The sequence below is a fragment of the Eriocheir sinensis genome, chromosome 8 (genome assembly GCF_024679095.1).
Source record: "Eriocheir sinensis breed Jianghai 21 chromosome 8, ASM2467909v1, whole genome shotgun sequence".
Taxonomy (NCBI): Eukaryota; Metazoa; Arthropoda; class Malacostraca; order Decapoda; family Varunidae; genus Eriocheir; species Eriocheir sinensis.
The window spans coordinates 24111902-24132885 of record NC_066516.1 but is presented as its reverse complement, the minus strand read 5'-3'; the positions used below and the strand labels follow the sequence as shown (position 1 = coordinate 24132885).

The 20984-nt window shown below is 48.0% G+C and overlaps 1 protein-coding gene across 1 annotated transcript in view; it reads left to right on the top strand.

The window, feature by feature from the left end:
* The window catches only part of LOC126995736 (mastermind-like domain-containing protein 1), a 53874-nt gene that overhangs the window by 7904 nt on the left and 24986 nt on the right, over positions 1–20984 (top strand). Inside the window, exons 2-3 of the mRNA XM_050855590.1 lie at positions 12418–12513; positions 14647–15126. Coding sequence (XP_050711547.1) covers positions 12447–12513; positions 14647–15126 — 547 coding nt within the window. The 5' untranslated portion in view covers positions 12418–12446. The remainder of the gene's footprint in view (positions 1–12417; positions 12514–14646; positions 15127–20984) is intronic.

Sequence of the window (20984 nt, the reverse complement as noted above, 5' to 3'; positions counted from 1 at the left end):
GTCTGTGTTGCCTCTCTCCCACTTTTCTCCGACCCTTTCCTTCCTTCATCTCTTGCCGGGCAGCGTCTCCAGTATTAATAGTTCCTCTGTGCGTTACTTAAAGCCTCTTAGATCTCCTGCCTTCATTCCAATGAGCCCCATCTTCCTTTGAAAAACTCTATCAAAAGGAGAGTATTGCGACGTCATTGGATCTCGTGGTATGATTCCTTTATTCAGTTTTTTTTCTTTTGTCAGTGTTAGGTGTGTGTGTGTGTGTGTGTGTGTGTGTGTGTGTGTGTGTGTGTGTGTGTGTGTGTGTGTGTGTGTGTGTGTGTGCCTGCCCCCCCGTCAGTCCGTCCGTCCGTTACTTTAAAAATGAAATAACGGCTCTTAAATGTTTCCAGCACCAGAGAAAGCGTGAAAGAAATCATCGAAGCAGGAATTAAAGCCGGAACGTACCTTTGTAAGCACAGTTCCCGCTGCCGGTGGAGCCCAAACAGACAGGTGAGGCCGGTTGTGATGTAACGTACGCTGGTGGGGCGGGGGTAGGTGGGGGGTAGGAAGAGGGTGGAGGGAAAGAAGAGAGAGAAAAGGGGAAGTTTTATGAAGAGCTCACGTCTAGTTCATACTGAGATCACCATTGTTCCTCATATTTACACGTTCTCTATTCCCCTCACATCTTTTGTTCCCCGGCGCTTCCATCATCATCTGCCGTTCTTGTCTTTCCTTCCTGTCATCTTGGTTCCCGGCCGCTGCCGCTGCCACGCCTCGCCTTCCACCCTGGGCCTCGAGACGGCTGTGTGTGTGTGTGTGTGTGTGTGTGTGTGTGTGTGTGTGTGTGTGTGTGTGTGTGTGTGCGCGCGTGCGCGCTCGCTCGCTCGCTCTCTCGCTGATACAGGGAAGCATCCACCAGGTAGATCCACCACGGCGCCCGTAGGGAGTTAAAGACTTCTATTGTGAATGTTTTTGTTATATTTTTCTCTTGTTTTTTGCCTTCGTTTATTCTCTTTTCCCTTGCATTTTCTCCCCCACTTCCCATGACCAGTATTCCGAGCCGTCCCCTTCCTCCCTCCCCGCGGCAGGTAACCACAGCGACACCAGCGTCTGCCTTGTAAGGTCGGGCAGAGCAGCGCCAGCAGGGGACAGGTGTACGTACATAGGACACCATGAACAGGTGGTGGACGCCACGCAGTTTTTCAGTTATACTTTAAGGGATGTTCTCCTTAAGGACCCCCACGACACTTTTCTTTCTGCGTTTCTGTTTGTCCAAGCAAGTAGAAGCATTAGGTCGTGAATTCTCATCTATTGATTTCGTGCATTTTTTCCACCTTTTCAAGAATTTGTGAGAATTTTCCTCTTAGTGGAGGTTCTTACAGGCTGTCTTTAAGCAGCCGAAAATTTAAAGTGTCAAGGGCTGCGTGCCTGGAAGCGAACACAGGTCCGCGTCTAACTTCCCCTTGCCTCGCCTCGCCTCGCCTCGCCTCGCCTGGCCGACCGAATTAACTTAAATTAGGTTGGAACGGACTCCGGACTGCAGCTGAGCGAGAGTCACGTTTTATTTAGGAAGGCAATTTCCTTGCCGCCCCCCTCCCCACTCCCGTCCCGTGCCTCTCCTCCCGGTGACCTGTTGCGCCGCACAGCGCCTGCACTCACCTGCCGCCCACGAGCGTTTGCTGGACCGAACAACAAGGCGGCTCGTCTGCTGATTCCAGACCGCAGGGCTCCCCGAGTCACCGTTGCTGCTGCTTCTGTGGTAGCGTGGCAAGCAGCGGCGAGGCTGGGTGGGGAGTATGGGAAAAGTTGGTTCCCGTTCGTTCTCTGTATACATATTCATAAAGACTTGTCACTGTTTCCAAAAGAAGGAAAGCCACGTGACGGCCAGGCCTGACAGGCGCGCCACCCACCGCCGGGAATGATATCACCCATGGAGCAAGTTCGTGCGTGTGGTAGTGAATACAGATCTTTCGTACTATCCGAGGATAGTGTTGATGGCTGTGTCGCACCAGCATGTCCGTGAACAGTACGAGACTTTAGAAGGACTCACTGGGGGCATCGCGGCAAGTCTTGTACACCCCAGCACTGGTGTGGCGGCCGGTAGGGGGTTTGGGGTGGGGAGGCTACTGCAAAATTAAAATACACTATAGAAACTGGGAACTAATGTCTCAACCTGATCACTCATAGTTAATTCTCGCCTTTCCGTAAGCATGATTCATAGGCATAGTTGGGAGCATACGCTGCCTAGCTGCGCGTGGCGGCGGTGCTCAATTCCATCCCGTTGGCCCCTTGAGCCTGTGGTGGGAGAGATACCATTAACTCGACACAGGCCCAGTGAAACATCTGGGTTGTCACAGCTAACCTTCCCTTCGGGTTCCCAGGAACCCATTTATTGACCATCCCGAAAGGAAAGATAAACAGCTGGCTGGGCTGCACGCCGACTGCCCAGGCCGGGATGTGAACCCGTGCCCGCGGATTCGTAGCTAGACACGCTAACCACCTGAAAATACTTATGAGCACAGTGAAGACTTTTCGTTGATTCTTTTGTTTTTGTGTGTGATTCACCATGGTCAGATCACGGTCTGAACCCGCGATTGCCAGCCATTATATCTCCCTGAAGGAGATTTAGAGCTCTGGTGACGGATCTTTAGGAAGGGGTCAAGCACACATACCCGGGAGGTGGGACACAGCCCCCTACTGACACCCGGTAGACATTCACTGCTGAGTGGATTGTGACTACAAATTAAAGGAGACTGCCCATTCGTCTCCACTCTCTATGAGAATCGAACCCAGGACCTCTCGGTTGTGAGTCGAGCGTGCAGACCACTGTATATCAGAGCTCCCATGTGTGTGTGTGTGTGTGTGTGTGTGTGTGTGTGTGTGTGTGTGTGTGTAATAATTCATAAAGAAATGAATATTTACAACATCCACAATACCGGCCCGTCCGTGGCAAGAGCAAAAAAAGAAAAAAAAACTCGGAAATTTCAACATAAATAATATTTTTTTTTGTTTCCTCAGCCGTGCTGTGCATTTTTGTTAGGGAAGCAGTATTATTTTTATAATAATGAAAATGATGATGATGATGATGATGATGATGACAAAAATAATAATAAAATTATTATTTATAATTATTATTGTTATTGTCATTATTATTATTATTATTATTATTATTATTATTATTATTATTATTATCGTAAGTAGTAGTAGTAGTAGTAGTAGTAGTAGCAGTAGTGGTAGTAGAAGTAGTAGTAATTGTGGAAGTAGGCTAGTAGTATTATATGTTAGTTGTTATCATTATTAATCTTATTATTGTTATTATTATTAAGGTATCTATTTTTACGCATTTCTTCTTCTTCTTCTTCTTCTTCTTCTTCTTTAACTTCTTCTTTTTCTTCTTCTTTTTCATCTTTTTCAACTTTTCCTCCTCCTTTTTATATTATTGTTATTTTATTATTATTATTATTATTATTATTATTATTATTATTATTATTATTATTATTATTATTATTATTATTATTATTATTACATTCCTTGGCAGGTGAAAGACGGGCATGGGTCGAGTCGGGTTGATTGGTTTAGAGCTTGGGTGCGAATACGTTGGGTCTGGGCGGAGAGGTGAGGGGCGGGGTCAGGACGGGAACGGGGGGGCGAGTGGGTTGGGTCTGGGTAAGGTGGAGAGGGCCGGGACAGGGCTGGACTGGGACGGGGGGCGAGTGGGTTTGCTCTGAGGGAGGCGAAGATGGGCGTGGGCGGGGAGTGGGGGCAAGTGGGTTCGGTCTGGTGAAGGCGGAGATTGGCAGGATTGGGACGGTGGGCGTGGGACTGGGGAAGGCGGAGAGGGGCGGGGTGGGGTGGGTCGAGTCGGGGCGGGGCGGGGGCGACATACAGAGGTTAATGATCGCAGCATATTTGCGACCTAGACCCAAATTCCTGACTCGAGGACTTGATAATTTGATCTTCATATTTGCCGTCCTAATTATGTCACGGAGCGATGCATCCCGAGGAACGTTTTTCCCCTCATTTTTCAGGCCCGGGTTGTATTTGCTTAACCATTTTTTTCACGGCAAAGCGAGCAGTTCCTTACTATCTGCCCCCCTCTTCCCCCCTTCCCCCACACACTGAGGCTCTATTTTATGGCTGGACGGAGCACTTTTTCCTCGTTTGTCAAGCCTTTTCCTACAAGCGGCGACACGTTACGGGCCTCACGCCAGGGACTTTGAAGTATTTGCTGATCCTCATTATGTAGCGGCACAAAGAGGCATTACTCGCATCAGTGGCTCCGCTTAAGATTAAAAATTGTAGTGCGGAGCTGCAGAGTTTGTGTGGCGGAGGAGGAGAAGGAGGAGGAGAACGAGGACGAAGACGAGAACGAACGACGAGGTCAAAGAGGAGCAGGAGGAGGAGGAGGAGGAGGAATTTGTATGTTTACTCTTCGGATATTGGGAGACAAAAATATATATGATGAAAAACAACACACACACACACACACACACACACACAAAACAAAATCCTAACACGTATTTCGTATTGCGAGGGTGAGGCAGAAAGGGGAAAAGGAGCAGGAGGTTAAAAGGAAACGTCGATTGTGGTTGGGCCTTGCTGGCGATGGACGTCTGCTGAGTGCTGACATCCACACGTTCTGCTGGGAGGGTAAAGAACGAGACCAGTGGGAATGGGTGAGGAGAGGGAGAAGAACGGGAGGCGTGGATGAGTCTGGGTGATGTAGATTGCAGGGACTTGAACGGACAGATAGATGGACACTTAAGAGTAGAAAATAAAGTCAAATCCATGATACAAATAAGGATCAGAAGAATAGTGACTTAAGAAAAATAAAGGAAGAGTGAATGACTATAAATTTGGATAGATGGAGGAGATAGACGTAGCAGTAAAGGAGAGTTGAAGGAGGAATTGTATATGAAAGGTTTGCACAGGAAGGGAAAAAAAATCGTTGGGAGCGAATATGTTGAACTGAAGAGGAAGAGGAGAGAAAAGTGTGTGTGTGTGTGTGTGTGTGTGTGTGTGTGTGTGTGTGTGTGTGTTATTAGGGGAAGTGCATCCATGTGGTAAGGGCGCCAACAAAGTGAAGTTATATGATGAAAATAAATGAGAGTGACCTGCATGCATCGAAGTGACACTAACGAAAACGGGATATGGGGCGTAAAGAAAACGGAAAAATATCGAGTGTGAGGGAGAAATGGTGTGTGTGTGTGTGTATGTGTGTGTGTGTGACTTCCTGCTTCGTGACATAATTAAAACCACTTCACCTGCACGCAAATTGGTCCCGTTAATTACCTAATTCTATCCAACCCGAAAAAGGGATATTGCGTCGCCCTGTTTTTCGGGAGGTTTTTCTGTTGGACTAGAAAGTGTCAGCGGGTGGGCGGGCTGGGCAAGGAAGTGAGCAAGTGGACGGGGGGATGAGTGGGCTGATGGGCAGGCGGGCTAACGAGTGAGCCAGCGGACGGAAGGATGTGGGGGCGGGTGGGCATGCTGGCGAGGAAATGAGACAGCAGGCGGATGGGCGAGCTGGAGGGCTTGTGAGTGGACGGGTGAGCGGGCGTGCTAGTGGGTGGGCGAGAGGGGGAGCGGACGGGCTAGTGGGTGGACGAGCGGTGGGAGGGAGGACAGAGTGGACGCGGCGCTAACTCTATTAGAGCCTTGTATCCATGGCAGGGCAGGATCGGCAGTGAATAGCTCATTGTTAGGTCTTCATTTATAACGATCAAATATTGGTAGCTTGCACGAGAGTGACTTGATTTAGTTCCTGTATTTGTTCTGTGTGTGTATGTTTGCTGAGTATTGGTTTATGTTTATCCAAAAAGAGACTGGGTTTTTCAGCATTGCAGTTTCGTTACACAATTTTAGAAGCATACACCAAAAATAAATAAGTTAGTATACACAGTGACGCAAAAGTGTATCAGCTGGCAAATATACAACAAAATGCACAAGGATATAAGGAGACTACAGGAGGCCAGGAAGCTACAAACACACACTCTTGCCTCTTCGTTTTCCTGCAGTATATTTTTCTTTACGTCCTTGAACTGTCTCCTGAGCCGTAAAAAAAAGAAAAAAAAATGGCTGGAAAATATGATAATGATGACAACGATGAGGATGAGAATGAGGACGCTATGGAGTTTCGGCAGAGTTGTTTACGCCGGCACTAAGTTTCCGTTGGTCTGAAGGCACTGCGTCCTCCTGGCAATGGACGGCCAGCGCGGGACGGTCATGAGGGGGCGAGGTGCCAGCCGCCGCCGCCGAGCGTTCCGAAGCGCGGCGCCGAAACGGAATTTTTAATAATTTACGGCCAGACGGGCGCCGCGCGAGGCCCTGTCTGTTGGCTGTGTGTGTGTGTGTGTGTGTGTGTGTGTGTGTGTGTGTCAAGCCTTGATGTAGAGGGGACACACACACACACACACACACACACACACACACACACACACACACACACACACAATTAAATATACTAAAAAAATTCGGATATGTTCTGCAAACTTTTATGTCATCCCATTTCTACATTGCATATATTCCAACACACACACACACACACACACACACACACACACACACACACACACACACACACACACACACACACACACACACACACACACACACACACACACGTTCCCTTGTCCCCTCACACACTTCGCCTTGAGAGTGAGTGAGGGAGTCTGTGAGCGAGTGAGTGAGTGAGTTCCTAAGTACCACACATTAACGAGAGGAGGAACGTGTGCGGGGACGACTGGGCGGCTCATTAATAGCCCCCATTAAGACGCGGCGACGACCATTAGCGCTTTTTGAACGGCTCCTGCACTCCATAATGACGCAAAAGTCGGTATTTCGCCGTTGATTGGTTGGGAGAACGGCGATGTTGTGCGCCCTATAAACAAGATCATTAGCTCTCTTTACTTCCCTTCCTCCCTCCCTCTTCTTTTTTTTCTATACCCCTCATCCCTCTTCTTCCCTCCCTCTTCTCCCTTCCTCTCCTTCCTTCTGTACTCCCCATCCCGTTTCTTCCTTTCCTTCACTACCCTTCCTCTTCCTCCTGTACCCTATATCCCTCCCCTTTTCCATCCCTCCTTCCCTCTACCTCTGCTCCATCTACAAGTGTTCTGCGGATTAAATCACCAGAAAGTGCAACCTCGTAATGAGGCAAAAGGCTTTCTGTTGCCTGTATTTCTATGTTTCCGTGTTTCCTCCTCCTCCCAACTTTCTTTACTGCCCATTCCGCTACCTCCTCATTCTCTCTTTCTCGGCCCTGAGCAGCCATTCCCTTCCTCCTCCTCCTCGCTTATTGGTCTTTATTTCTCTCCGTTTGTCATCCGGCTTTTGCTTGTCCTGTCCTTTACTTCCTTTCCTCGCCTCCTCTTTTATTGCTCCCACTGTCTCTTTTTCCCTCTGTCTCTCCCTTTTTTCCTTCTTTACCGTTATTTCTTTCCTCTTTTTCACTAGTTTTAATTAATGGCTTGCTCTTCTGGGTTATGTCTTCTTGGTATGTTTGTCTTCCTTTCTTCTTTGTCTCCTTCGTTTCCTGTTTCTCTCTTCCTCGTTGTTTGTTTCTCTTCGCTTTTTTTTTTCCAGTTGTTTTCTTGTGTCCCTTTTTTTTTTCTTTTTACTGATTCGAATGTCTTCTTCCTCCCTTTTGTCTCCTTACTCTCTCTCTCTCTCTCTCTCTCTCTCTCTCTCTCTCTCTCTCTCTCTCTCTCTCTCTCTCTCTCTCTCTCTCTCTCTCTCTCTCTCTCTCTCTCTCTCTCTCTCTCTCTCTCTCTCTGTTTGTCTTCTCTCTTCCTCGTCCCCTTCCTCCCTTTATTTGCCTCTTCTGGTTCCTCTTTCACACTGTTTGCCATCCTTTCTCTCTCTCTCTCTCTCTCTCTCTCTCTCTCTCTCTCTCTCTCTCTCTCTCTCTCTCTCTATCTCGCTCTCTCTCTCTCTCTCTCTCTCTCTCTCTCTCTCTCTCTCTCTCTCTCTCTCTCTCTCTCTCTTCCCCCTCCACCCTTTCCCTAATTGACCTTTCGACTCGATATTCTATTCTCTCCTCTTCCATTCCATTCTCTTCTCTGCTCTTCTCTTCTTGTCTCGTTTCCTCGTCTCGTCTCGTCTCTTCCGCTCTTTTTTTCCATTCATTTCTCGCTTCTTCTAACTTTTATGCTTCTATCCTCTTTCCCTCTCTCCCTTCGTACTCTGTTGCCTCTTACTACCTGCCTCCCTACCTTGAATATTACCCGGCATAGCGTCTTCATGGCTTCTTGAATACCTGTGTAGCTCGGATATTACGCGAACCTCTTTACTACTGAGTTAAATGCGTGTGTTTAGTTCGCATCGACGTGTTGTTATCTAATGCTCAAAGCGGTGAAACACGTCCATGCAGGTGAGAACGCTCCTTACTGATTGGGAGGCCGACTTGCTGTTATATGCTTCCCCCTCTGTCTGTCTCTGTCTTGTCTGTCTGTCCCTCGCCCTTACCTCTATGCCATTCCCCTTCAGATTGACGGGTTATATATATTGGATTTTATTTTTACCGCCCCGTTTTCTCTCCTTCCAATATTACAAAGTACCTCTTCACGGGCTGTATATAGTAATTCTCTCTCTCTCTCTCTCTCTCTCTCTCTCTCTCTCTCTCTCTCTCTCTCTCTCTCTCTCTCTCTCTCTCTCTCTCTCTCTCTCTCTCTCTCTCTCTCTCTCTCTCTCTCTCTCTCTCTCTCTCTCTCTCTCTCTCTCTCTCTCTCTCTCTCCTTTCCTTTCCTTTCCTCTCCTCTCTCTCTCTCTCTCTCTCTCTCTCTCTCTCTCTCTCTCTCTCTCTCTCTCTCTCTCTCTCTCTCTCTCTCTCTCTCTCTCTCTCTCTCTCTCTCTCTCTCTCTCTCTCTCTCTCAGTCTCTCACGTCTTCTCCCCCTCGCCGCCCTTGCTCTGCACATTAATACTCGCAGTGCATCTGGCTGGGGGAGGTCTTGTCATGTCCTGTCTGTGTTGGACTGTTATTGTCATGTGCTGGGTCGTGGTTGTTTGAGGCACTGATAGGGGGTACATGGCGGGGACAGTCTAGCTCCTCTTCCCCTTCATCTAAACTTCCCTCAACGCTATATTTTGTTGTCTATATTCTTCCCAGTGCGTGTTTTTTTACTCTTTCCTCCCCTCTTTCGCTTTTGTTTTTGTCTGTTATTGCTGTGTCGCTCTGGGCAGTGTTGTGGTCACTTTCCTCCTGTTTCCTTTCTCTTTTCTGCTCTTCCTTTCTCTTTCTCGCTCTTGTTTTCGTCCGTTATTGTCGTGTCGTTTGGGGCAGTGTTGTGGTCTCCTCCTCCTCTTTCCTCTTTCCTCTTTTTTTTTCTTTTTCTCGCTCATGTTTTCGTCCGTTATTGTCGTATCGTTTCTGACAGTGTTGTGGTCTCTTTCCCTCTCTTCCCTTCTCCTTAAACTTCCCTCAGTGTCCCCTTGTGTCCTGTTGACCTCGCAGCAGCTCCTTCTGCCATTATCTTTCTTCCTTTTCTGTTGTTATGTTACTGACCTGATGGGTTGGGTCAGTTTCTTTTCTCTCCCTTCCTCCCTCAGCACCACCTTGTCTCCTATGTCTTCCCACCACCTTTTGCTACTCCTTCTCCAGCGGACTCTCGTATCTGTCAGTCCATATCTGTTGTTTTCGGTTGGGTTACTTTCCTTTCGCTCCATTAAAACTCCCTCAGTCTCCCCTCTTTCCTTTGTCTCCGCGGCACACATTTCTCTGCTCTCTTCTTTGTCCTGTTCCTTGCCCTTCACGTCGCTCCCCGGTACTGGCTTCTCTCCATCTTAATCCCCCTTTTTTTCAAGTCATTGCTCCCTCGCCCCAGAGTCGCACTAGCGCAGCTCTGTCATTTTTCTCCGGTTTCTTTTCTTTTATATTCATCCCTCTTGTTCTTTGTCTGACCCCGGTCTTACCACGGTCTTCCGGCACAGGCTCATCCTTACTCAGATCTCTTTTTCTCCCCCAATCGAGTCTGGTCCCTTCCCAGCACCTTCTCCTTTCCTCTTTCTCTAGTTCCTTGTTCCATCACCTCCCTCCTTGTTCTCTGACTCCAGCACCACTATGGGCCTGATTTTTAAACATTTCATCGCCTAAACACACGTTCGACAAGGCTTTCGTAGGAGTTGTGGTAATTTTCAGGGGTATAGTTGTACAAGCCCGGTGGTAGTCTGGTTATGCCTATGTACCATAAATCTAAAAAGACATGCATTAGAATCCGAATCCTTCACTTTTCGGCCTTCGGAAATTGTATAGATGTGAGAGGCGGAAGGGAATACCGACCTCACACTTCTTGTCACTGCCTCCTCTAGTCTTTTGTCCTCCTCAACCCTATAGTCCCTTCTCTCCTGCCTCAGCAAAGCATCACCCTCACTGCCCTTTCTCTCCCCCATCCCTCTAACCCCTTTCGTCCCCGTGAAAGCCGCCACCTAATTAATCTTATTTCTCATTCCGTCCGCGCAAGAATTTAGAGTGTTTCAGGACAGGTGCTCCCGACAGGTGTGATTCATTGGCCTGCAGAGAGAGAGAGAGAGAGAGAGAGAGAGAGAGAGAGAGAGAGAGAGAGAGAGAGAGAGAGAGAGAGAGAGAGAGAGAGAGAGAGAGAGAGAGAGAGAGAGAGAGAGAGAGAGAGAGAGAGAGAGAGAGTACTCATTATGTTGTGGTCGTTTGACAGTATTCCGAGTCTGTCGCCAACTGTCCGTGCCTCCATATTTCAGGCTTCATCATAAATTCAGTAGTGACGACTGGAAGAATATTATTTAGCGTTGAAAAATTAGGAATGACTTTTACAGTTTGCCGTTCATTAGTTAACCATTCAATTATTCATGATTAACTGAAATCCTCTTTGACGGTAAACTCATGATCCCCGAGCGGTCATCATCTGGTCGCCGGGTGTGTGGTGACTGACGCTGATGATGCTGATGATGATGAGTGACTTGCCGTGACGCTGCGCTGAAACTCGTGTCTGGCTGAACGTCCAATCCTCGTCGTTGAGGAAGGGGGTCAGGGGTGGAGGCTCCGCGGCTTTACATGGACGCTTTGTGCCAAGTGAAGGTGACTATTGCTGAGAAACCTCGGCGGCAGACTGCATCCCTCGCCTCACACACTGTTGCGGAAGCCCAGCCCGGAGCCTCTCACCGCTAGTCCGCCCATAATCTCCTTGCCGGGCCTTGAGGGAATCATCGCTCACAGTCTCCTTCCTCCGCGTGCTCTGAGCCGCGATATGTGTCCATGGCGGATGTTTCAATCTCGCCCCGCAGCTCTAGACGTGAATCAGGGTCATGGTTCACACTCACCTATGCGTTGTAAGGCGTGACAGTCGCCCGTGATGGAGGCAGACTACGAGGGCGTGTGTCTCGCCGCAAAACAATGTAATTATATATCCTCTCGCGTGTCCGGCTGCTCCCGGTGTTGACACGAGTTTTGTCTCCGTCCTTTGTTCTCTCTGATAGGGGCTTGCTGGAGGCCATGTTGCTTTCCTTTTCAATTAGTCAGTAAATAACGGCTAGAATTGCAGTAAGTGATTAATGGGCGACTGTAATATTTAGTGACTGATTATGTTGGGAGAACTGTACATGCCCGAGGGAGGGAGTGACGCAGCGGCTGGAAATGAAAGGAAAACTGAGGGGCAAGAAGACGAAGAAAGTGATGACATACAGCAATTACGAAAGGAAATTACCCAGTCCATCATCTTTGTCTCCGCGCCCCTCAGAACTCCCACGCTGACCCGGGGCGTCACTCATTATTGTCTGTCTGTTCCCTGACTTTCACCTTTGCGTCGCTCCCACGCCTTCATCATGCGCTGGGGAGGCTGTCATATATTTTTCTGCCGCTCGCAGCAGCCATGCATTATCAAATGACACGTAAAATATAAGCAGTATTTTACCGCGACTTTATTGCCAGGTTATGTGTCATGCCAGTCTGCTGACCTGTTGTCTTCCTGCTGGAGTGACGCCAGTATTTGCTGTGCTGGAGCGGGAACCGAGAAAAGGTTTGGCATGAGCCGGGTAGAATGTCAGAGACCGAGGAGTAAACGAAAAGGAAATTCTTAAAAAACGGTGGATAACTTTTGTGTCGGAAAATATCAGTAAGTGAATTATTGATGAAAGATAAGAGGCGCAATGAAATATAAGTGAATATAAGAATAATTGAATACACGACGTGCTGGTTCCTCTTCGACATTCTCCCAATATTTTTTTTATAACTTTTACCTTGCCGTGTTGCCATGCGATAAAAGAGTGAGTTGTTCGTGTTGTTCTGGCATGTTCCCGCCAAACTGACACTGACCTTCTCTTTGTTCTGTGTTGTAGATTGTATTGTTGCTGCATGGTCTCGCGAGCCGACCACACATGCATACTCGCTTTTTCTTAACCGTTGTCTTGTATTGTTGCTTCATGTCCTCGCGGTACGTCCACACGCAACCTTTCCCTAACCCTTGCTTTCTTTGTTGCAGATCGTGGGATGCTGTAAGGCGACGGCGGCATGGAGGGAGCCAAGGACAACAAGCTGCTGTCCATGCACCGCCTGAGCCCCACGCCCTTCTCCTCAGGTGGGCGGAAACACAGACACACAGATAGATAGATGGATAGACAGATAGAGACAGATAGATAGAGATAGATAGTGATATAGAGATAAATAGGGATATAGTGATACTAGAGATATAGAGTTATTGATAGAGGTAAATAGAGACGTTGATATAGATAGATGTAGATAGAGAGGTTGATATAGATTAGAAAGATAGAGATAGATTGATACAGATTAGAAAGATAGAGATAGATTGATACAGAGGGAGAGGGAGAGAAAGGAGAGCGAAAGTAGAGAGAAAGTAGAGAGAGAGAGAGAGAGAGAGAGAGAGAGAGAGAGAGAGAGAGAGAGACCATAACATACATTGAAAATTCGGTTAACAAATACTCATCCCTAAACACACACACACACACACACACACACACACACACACACACACACACACACACACACACACACACACACACACCGCGTTAAACATTAAATTCAGCGCAAACGTTACACACACAAGCATTCAGACACATTAACACACGCCAGCATTTCCACAACGCCCTCATTTTTCTTTCAGCGCGGCAGCTGTAAACGCCTTACCTGCAATTTAACTCAGCGGATTTGTTTACGCAGTTTTCGTTTTGTGTGTTTCCTTAATTAGTGGATTAACTCATGTTTTCTTAGGTTAATTTGTCCCTCCCTCCCTCGTGTGTGTGTGTGTGTGTGTGTGTGTGTGTGTGTGTGTGTGTGTGTGTGTGTGTACCAGCAACAGTATCAGTACTATTCCGTTGAAGTAGTTGTAGCAGTAATATAGTCTGTTTCATTCCATCTGTCCACTCGCGAATGCATATGTGGGATCTGCTCATTGTAATTCGTGATTGCCTGAAAAATTAGCTTAAATATCAATCACAACAGTTGATTTTCACGTATTCAGGAACTAGAAATTCGTAGGTGCCACATGTCAAAATTCCCGCTTTGTTGATGGACAGATGAAATGAAACAGAGTAGTAGTAGTAGTAGTAGTAGTAGTAGAAGTAGTAGTAGTAGTTAGTAGTAGTAGTAGTTAGTAGAAGTAGTAGCAGTAGTAGTAGTCGTGATGTTGGTGGTAGAAGTAGTAGATGTGGTAGAGGTGATGGTGGTTATAAGAACAAAAACATGCTCACATAAGCTGCATTATATCACCTAGCAATAAAGGGTAGAAAATTCGTTTTTTCTCTTTTATGTACACAGTCCACGAATGACCATATTTCATCCTCTTGTATATATAGTAAATGTCACGAGATAGCTATGGGTTACTTTTCTTCATTAATGTCGGTGTGGATGAACAAGGTAATAATAATGAAGGGAAGTGTCTGCCGAAAGTGTGTCTTCTATTTCAAGTGCAACAAAAATACCAGTTTACTGTAGGAGTCCGTTTTCCTCCCTCCTTCTGGTTTTCCTTCGTGTGCCCTTTATTCGGCAAGCACGTTCCTGTTTTCTCTCATAAGATGCGCCTCCCAGAGAAAACGGCACCACTTCAGGCATAACTCGTACAAAAACTGAGTCATATGATTTGAGACATTTATGATTTTTCCCATTATTTCAAATGTGTTATCTACTGAAATTAGTGTTTAAGTACTTCAGACATTAATGTACTTTTTACTGCGACACTCACCTCGTACATACAACCTCACCACACCTCAATCTCCACAGCTTGCATTCACCTCACGCAGCCACCTATAATCTCAACTCATTCTCCATTCTCTCACCCGTACCCCCAAGCCGCACCCATACAAGCCACATCCACTTCACACTTATCCTTCACCTTCCACCCATACCCCCGAACTCTCGCCCCCAAACATGCCCATCTCACGCATTCTTCAGCTCCGTTCATTATCCATCCTTCCATCCGTGCCTCCAAGCCTCACACACACATATTTCTGTTCAACCTATTACTTATCCTTTTATTTCTTTTGGTGTGTGTGTGTGTGTGTGTGTGTGTGTGTGTGTGTGTGTGGTTACAGACCTGGTGCAGGGATGCGTTCGAGAGCTCAGAGATGTGCGTCAGGTTTGTCAATATCGCTGCATTTCCCTTGTGACGGAACAAACACTGAGCCTTGCTTTTGACTGATGCCCTTTAACTCTATTTCTTGATATGACTCCACTAATGAGTGTCCTGTGCCGGCAGACGAGGGCGCAGAGAGTGGGGACGACAGTGAAGAGGACATCGTCACCAACTACCTGCCGGGGTCGGCGGGGGCGCCTCTGGTGGGCAGGGAGGGGCCAGCCACGTCCTCTCATCACCACCACCACCACCATCACCACCAGCTTCTGCTGTTCAATCAGCAGCAACAACCACAGCCACATCAGCAGCAGGCACAGCAGAAGCCTAAGCCACAACTCACGATGCAGCACCAGCAGCAGCACCATCACCACCAGCAGCAGCAACAGCCCATGGTGGCCAGCGTGTTGCCCATCCACGCCCACGCCCATGGCCCGCCGCGCCGCCTCGTGCGCATGGCGGAGATCCCCACCATGGACTCTATCACGGCGGAGAGCCTGGGCATGGGCGTGAGTGTGGGGCCCGCGGACGCCTTCATTCCGCCCATCCCCACCATCAGCATCACGCCGCACTCGCCCATCGCCCACAAGCCCTTCACGGTGCTCGGTGAGTACACGCTCTTGTGTTTTGCTCTGCTGCACGTCAGGTTTTTGCCGTCACAGTCAGCCGAGCATTGTGTTTAAGAAGTAAGTTTAAGCAGTTCGGTATCCTCGAGCAGCGCCTCCGCCTGCGGCCTTGCTATACCTTGGGTCCAATGTCGCCGCGCCGCTGCTTTTGTGGCGGCTGACTGCCACCACCTCACTACCATGAACATTTGATAATTTTGTTAGTAGTTTGTAGGCAAATTTTGCTGCCTTTTGTTGTTGGTTTTAGCTTCGCAAATGTAATAACAGTAGGGCGAGTCTATAATATGATAGTGAAACTTTTTCCGGATAATGCTTCTCTGTACCAACACCCTGATGGTTTTGTTGCAGCGGTGGGGCTTTGTGTCCATGGGTTTAGCACTGCTCCCGTAGGGATTAGGCACTCGCTATTTTTGGTATTGTGTGGCCGTGTACATGGCTGGGGTAAAGGGCGAGCGCGGGTCTCGTCCACACAAAAAACAAATGTTGCCTGCGGTGCAAACTTCGGAGCAAGTCATACCAACATAAAAAACCTCCGTCCCCTTGTATATACACATGTGTGAATTTTTTTTTCAAAGTTATGCTAGAATATAACACCATGTACATAGTCACACAAATATATAAAGCTACGTATTTGTTTTTTCTTTGAGTTTAAATTGTGCCCGTCACCTGCCCTTCACTGTACGTCGAGGCCATCACTCCCCACCTCATCCCAGGCTGCGGTGCGGGTAGGAGGGGGGCGGGGTGTATCGGCTGCGGCGCAACGTGGCATTGTATGGACGAGGGGTGTGGAGGGGGAGGGGGAGGGGGTGGGGAGTGACGCCTGGCTGCCACCACAAAGCACGCGTTGAAAGGCTGACGTCGAGTGGAATGTTTCCCTCTCTCTCCAATATTATTCTCCCCTTTATTCTCTTCCCTCCTCATCAGCCTCCCCTTCTTTCTTTTCCCCTCTTTAGTTCGCTTATTAAAGACCTCTGCTATAGGTCCGATCTAGGTCACCCCTCTTTTGCCCTCTCCCCCTTCTCCCCCCATGCTCCATCCCTCCGGCCCTTAATTTTTTGACCTCGCGTACTCCTCTCTTCCTTTCCTTCCGACCTACACAAAGACCAATTACCTTCATACCAGACCTATACCGCTCACTCCACCCCTCCCCAACGCGCACCCCATCACACCCTCATTGCCAACCCTCGCCCTCGGATAATTATAAAGATGATGCAAACACGATTGAACGTTTTAATGGAGGTTAGATAGATTTATGGACGGGGAAGAGAGTTGGTTAATATATCATTCTCAGGGGCTGCCATGTGTCGACCGTCTGGGCTCTCGTGGTCCCCTCCCGTATCCTTGTGTTTCTCCTCTTATCCAACATTCACTTATCCTCCCCCACCCCCACCCCCACACCTCTGCGTCATATCACACCCCCATTTCCTTCATTCCACACCCTGACACCACATCCCACCTCCGCCCTCCTCCCCTCCTCAACACCATTCCACACCTCCGTTGTCTTTTTGCCATCTACATCCATCTCACTTCCCACCCCACACCTTACGCTTCTACCTCAACAGTTTCACCCTATTTTTTATTTATTTACAGCAAAGGAGTCAGTTCAAGGGCATAAATAAAAGGAAACAATCAATGAAAAAAAAAGCCCGCTACTCACTGCTCCTAAAAAGAGTTAGAGGAGTGGCCGAAAGATAGGTCAATTTCGGGAGGAGAGGTGTCCTGATACCCTCCAAGAGTTTCACTATCAATCTTCACATATACCTCAAGTTTCACCCTTTTATACCTTCACCCTCAACAGTTTCACTCAACTCTCAAACATACCTCAACAATCTTACACATGTTTTAACACTCTTACCCTACAAGTTTTACCCTACAACAGTTTACCCCACAAAAGATACACCCTATTACTCCTTTCACCTACAGTCTTACACTCTTGGAGCGGCGAGTAGCGTTTTTTTTTTTTTGTACTCTTTTTATTGTCCTTGAGCCGTGTCCTCTGATGTAAAAAAACAAAAACAAAACAATTAAAAAAAAACCCTCTCCTCCACCCCCTCCCCCTGCCACACCACTTCACACCTCCATACCGTTTTTCAGCCCCCCCTTTCTCCCCCCCCCCCCTCCCACACACACACACACACACTCTTCCATGATTCTGAGCACCAATCAACACCCAAGTTACGATCTCGTCACCCTCACCCTTCGCCCCATAACCATATCAGGCAAGAGTGTCCCTCCCGCACCTCTTCCTCCAGTCTCGTTCTCTTTGATTCACGTTTCGCCCCCTCCCCCGCCCCTACCCCCCCCCAACCTTTCTCCCTGACTCATTACACCCACCACCCTCACCTGTGATCTCATTTCGCCCCCTCCTCTTCTCTCCGTCACTCCCTCCACCCCACCCCGTTAATAATTCAGGTATGCTCGTCAGGTAAATGGTCCCCCTATCTTATTCATTCTCCCTTCTCCCTATTATTTCCTCTCTACTCTTATTTCCGCTCCCTCTTCCTATTTTCTTTTCCCTCCTCTCTCTCACCCCTTCCACTTATGCAAGACTTCACCCATTATTTTGTTGTTCTCTCTTATAACCCTTTCGGCGTTCACACACACACACACACACACACACACACACACACACACACATACACACACACACACACACACACACACACACACACACACACACACACACACACACACACACACACTTTTTCTCACTCTATTTATCCATCTCTCTCTATCCTTTGAACACAACTCGCATGAAAAATCCGGAATGCGTTTTTTGTTATATTTTTTTTTATCTCTTTCATGTCATGCCTGGGCACAATTTTTTTCTCTCACTTCCGTTTTCTTTAAACTCCCCGAAAGCTTCGTTTTTGTTTTTTCGTTGGGTTTTCTCTTTCTCTTTCTTTCCCGTCACGCGCCTTTCTCTCTCTCTCTCTCTCTCTCTCTCTCTCTCTCTCTCTCTCTCTCTCTCTCTCTCTCTCTCTCTCTCTCTCTCTCTCTCTCTCTCTCTCTTTTTTTCCGTGCGTCCCTTTCACCTAATTCAATCCTCCCTCCCCATTCTTCCCCTCCCTTTCTCTCTCTGTTGTTTGTGTATTTGTTTGTCCGGTTCGTATCTGTGTCTTTGTATGAATGTTTGTATCTATCTAGTTACAATCTTTCCCTTCTTCTTTTTCTTCCTCTTTTTATCGACATTAGATTTTCTTCATTTGTTTCTACTATAATTATAATCCCCTTTTTTTCTTGTACAAGTTTCTCTCTCTCTCTCTCTCTCTCTCTCTCTCTCTCTCTCTCTCTCTCTCTCTCTCTCTCTCTCTCTCTCTCTCTCTCTCTCTCTCTCTCTCTCTCTCTCTCTCTCTCTCTCTCTCTTTGTTACGTCACCTCCTCCCTCCTTCACTCAAGACTCCATTAGCCCCCCTCCCCCCCTTCTCTCTCTCTCTCTCTCTCTCTCTCTCTCTCTCTCTCTCTCTCTCTCTCTCTCTCTCTCTCTCTCTCTCTCTCTCTCTCTCTCTCTCTCTCTCTCTCTCTCTCTCTCTCTCTCTCTCTCTCTCTCTCTCTTAATTGTTTTGTTTTATTTTTCTTCTAAGTCCTTCCCCATTTCTCTCCTTGGACTTCTGCTTACGGTCTCTTATCTGTGTCTTCCTTTACCCTAAAAAAAATCTCATGCTTAGTGTTTCATCATAATAATATAGTTAGCCATTTCCTGCCGTCACTTTCTTACATACCCACACGAAGAAAGAAAACCTCCCACTCTTTTTTTTTCGCCTCTTCCTTCGTGTATAGTCCTGCGTCGAGTTATGAGAGTTGTATCCCTGTGGGCGTAGGTACTCGGCTTCTGGAGGACTCTCTAGGCAGCGGCGGTGGGAGGGCAACGGTAGGTGGAAAGGGCGGAAGGGCACTCTAGGGAAAGGAAAGGGGAAGAGAGCATGTGTAGGAAGGAGGAAAGGCGTAAGGACACTTTAGGAGGGCTAGGTAGGGGGAAAGGGGCACGGGAACGAGGGAAAGGAAGGGTGTGAGGGCACTCTAATGGTATCCTTGAAGGGGCTGTGCCTGAGGGCGTAGTAGAGCCATAACAAGGTGTAGTATTATTAACTTCACGGTCCAGGTGTTGGGTGGTCGCAGTACTTGCCTTGCCTACCTGTGTGTTCCTTACCTGTGTGTGTGTGTGTATGAGTGTGTGGGTTGATTGGTGGGTGCGAGTGTGGGTGGGTGAAAGTGTGTGTGTGTGTGTGTGTGTGTGTGTGTGTGTGTGTGTGTGGGGGTCTCTCTCTCTCTCTCTCTCTCTCTCTCTCTCTCTCTCTCTCTCTCTCTCTCTCTCTCTCTCTCTCTCTCTCTCTCTCTCTCTCTCTCTCTCTCTCTCTCTCTCTCTCTCTCTCTCTCTCTCTCTCTCTCTCTCTCTCAGGTGGGATATAATGTTGACAGGACACTATTGGATAATTTTTCATCTCCATAATGATATCAAGCCATATTACCCGTGATCGAATTAGTTCATCAGTATAATGTAATTACGTTGGCTTCCTCGGTTGGGGTCAGGCGGCGGTCATGTGTGTGGTGGAAAACTATGTAGTGTCAAAAGCCTGTTGTATGGATGCGGCGGGGGGGGGGGGGGGCGTAGGGGAGTGAGCGTATCCCCGGAGCCTCAGGTAAAGTTACAGGGATGCCAGGTGAATGCAGGGGTCAGGTATCTCACTTCTACTTTGACATAAGTTTACCTTCTATTCTCACTCCCACACCTTCCATCCAGTTTCATTTTCCTTTCGTCTTTATCTGCCCACTGTCCACCTACATGGCATGGCCTGTCCGCTATGGTGGTGGTAGTGGTGGTGGTGGTAGAGCTTCGAACCATAGATGCTAAACCTAACACTGAGCTCGATTCACTCCAGCAATATCGAGATGGTCTTCAGAGTGATAAGTCAGGCGTGTGTTATGAGGAAACTTTGCCGGCTGATCAGGCTAGTTGGGCGGCTGGCTGGCTGGCTCGAGGGTGTGGACAGTGTGTGGGGGGAGGGGGTTACGGAACGGGGTGAATAGAAGAGGTGGAAGGAGGAGGAGTAGGGGAACGTGGTGGGGCCGCCAGACGCTCAGTTGGGTGAGGTAATGACGAAAAATGAGAAAACTATGTGATGAGGATGCGAGGAGGGGCGCGTTAGGGAGGCCAAAGCGGAGGAAAGGTAGTTAATTAGGGCAGAGTATACGCATGGAGTCACAACAGGTGGGTCAGGGGGGCGGGCTGCGAGGCGCGGGACAAATTAGAAGGACTCGCTTGTCTTTTCATTTTGAGCCTAGACACGCCAGGACCTTTCCGCCCGCCATTAATTAAAAAAAAATATTCTCCCCTTTTGTGTGCAGCACGGAAAGCCAGGTATTCATACGCCCTTGCCTCCTTAAGACTTCGTGGGCTGCCCTGTGTTCTGTTCCCCCCTCCCGGCCTTTGTCAGCCTCACGCCCTCCGACACACACCTTTCCATTTCGCCTTCGCTACTCTCTTCTGCACGTTTCCTTACCCAGTGAAGGCTTCCGCTTTCTCGTTGACCTCAAAACAACTCTAACGAACGAACAACACTCATTACACACACACACACACACACACACACACACACACACACACACACACACACACACACACACACACACACACACACACACACACACACACTCACACTTTAAGTTAACATTCTTGCCCCGCTTTCAACAATACCTACTGTGTCTTATTCCACTTCGTTTTTATTGTATTAGAAGCGTCCTTTTTTTGCATTTTCCTTTTCTATTCTTTCACTGTTTCATGCACTCTTCTTACCTTGCTTTGCAGTAGGTTTTCTTTCATATACCGACCTCACCTCA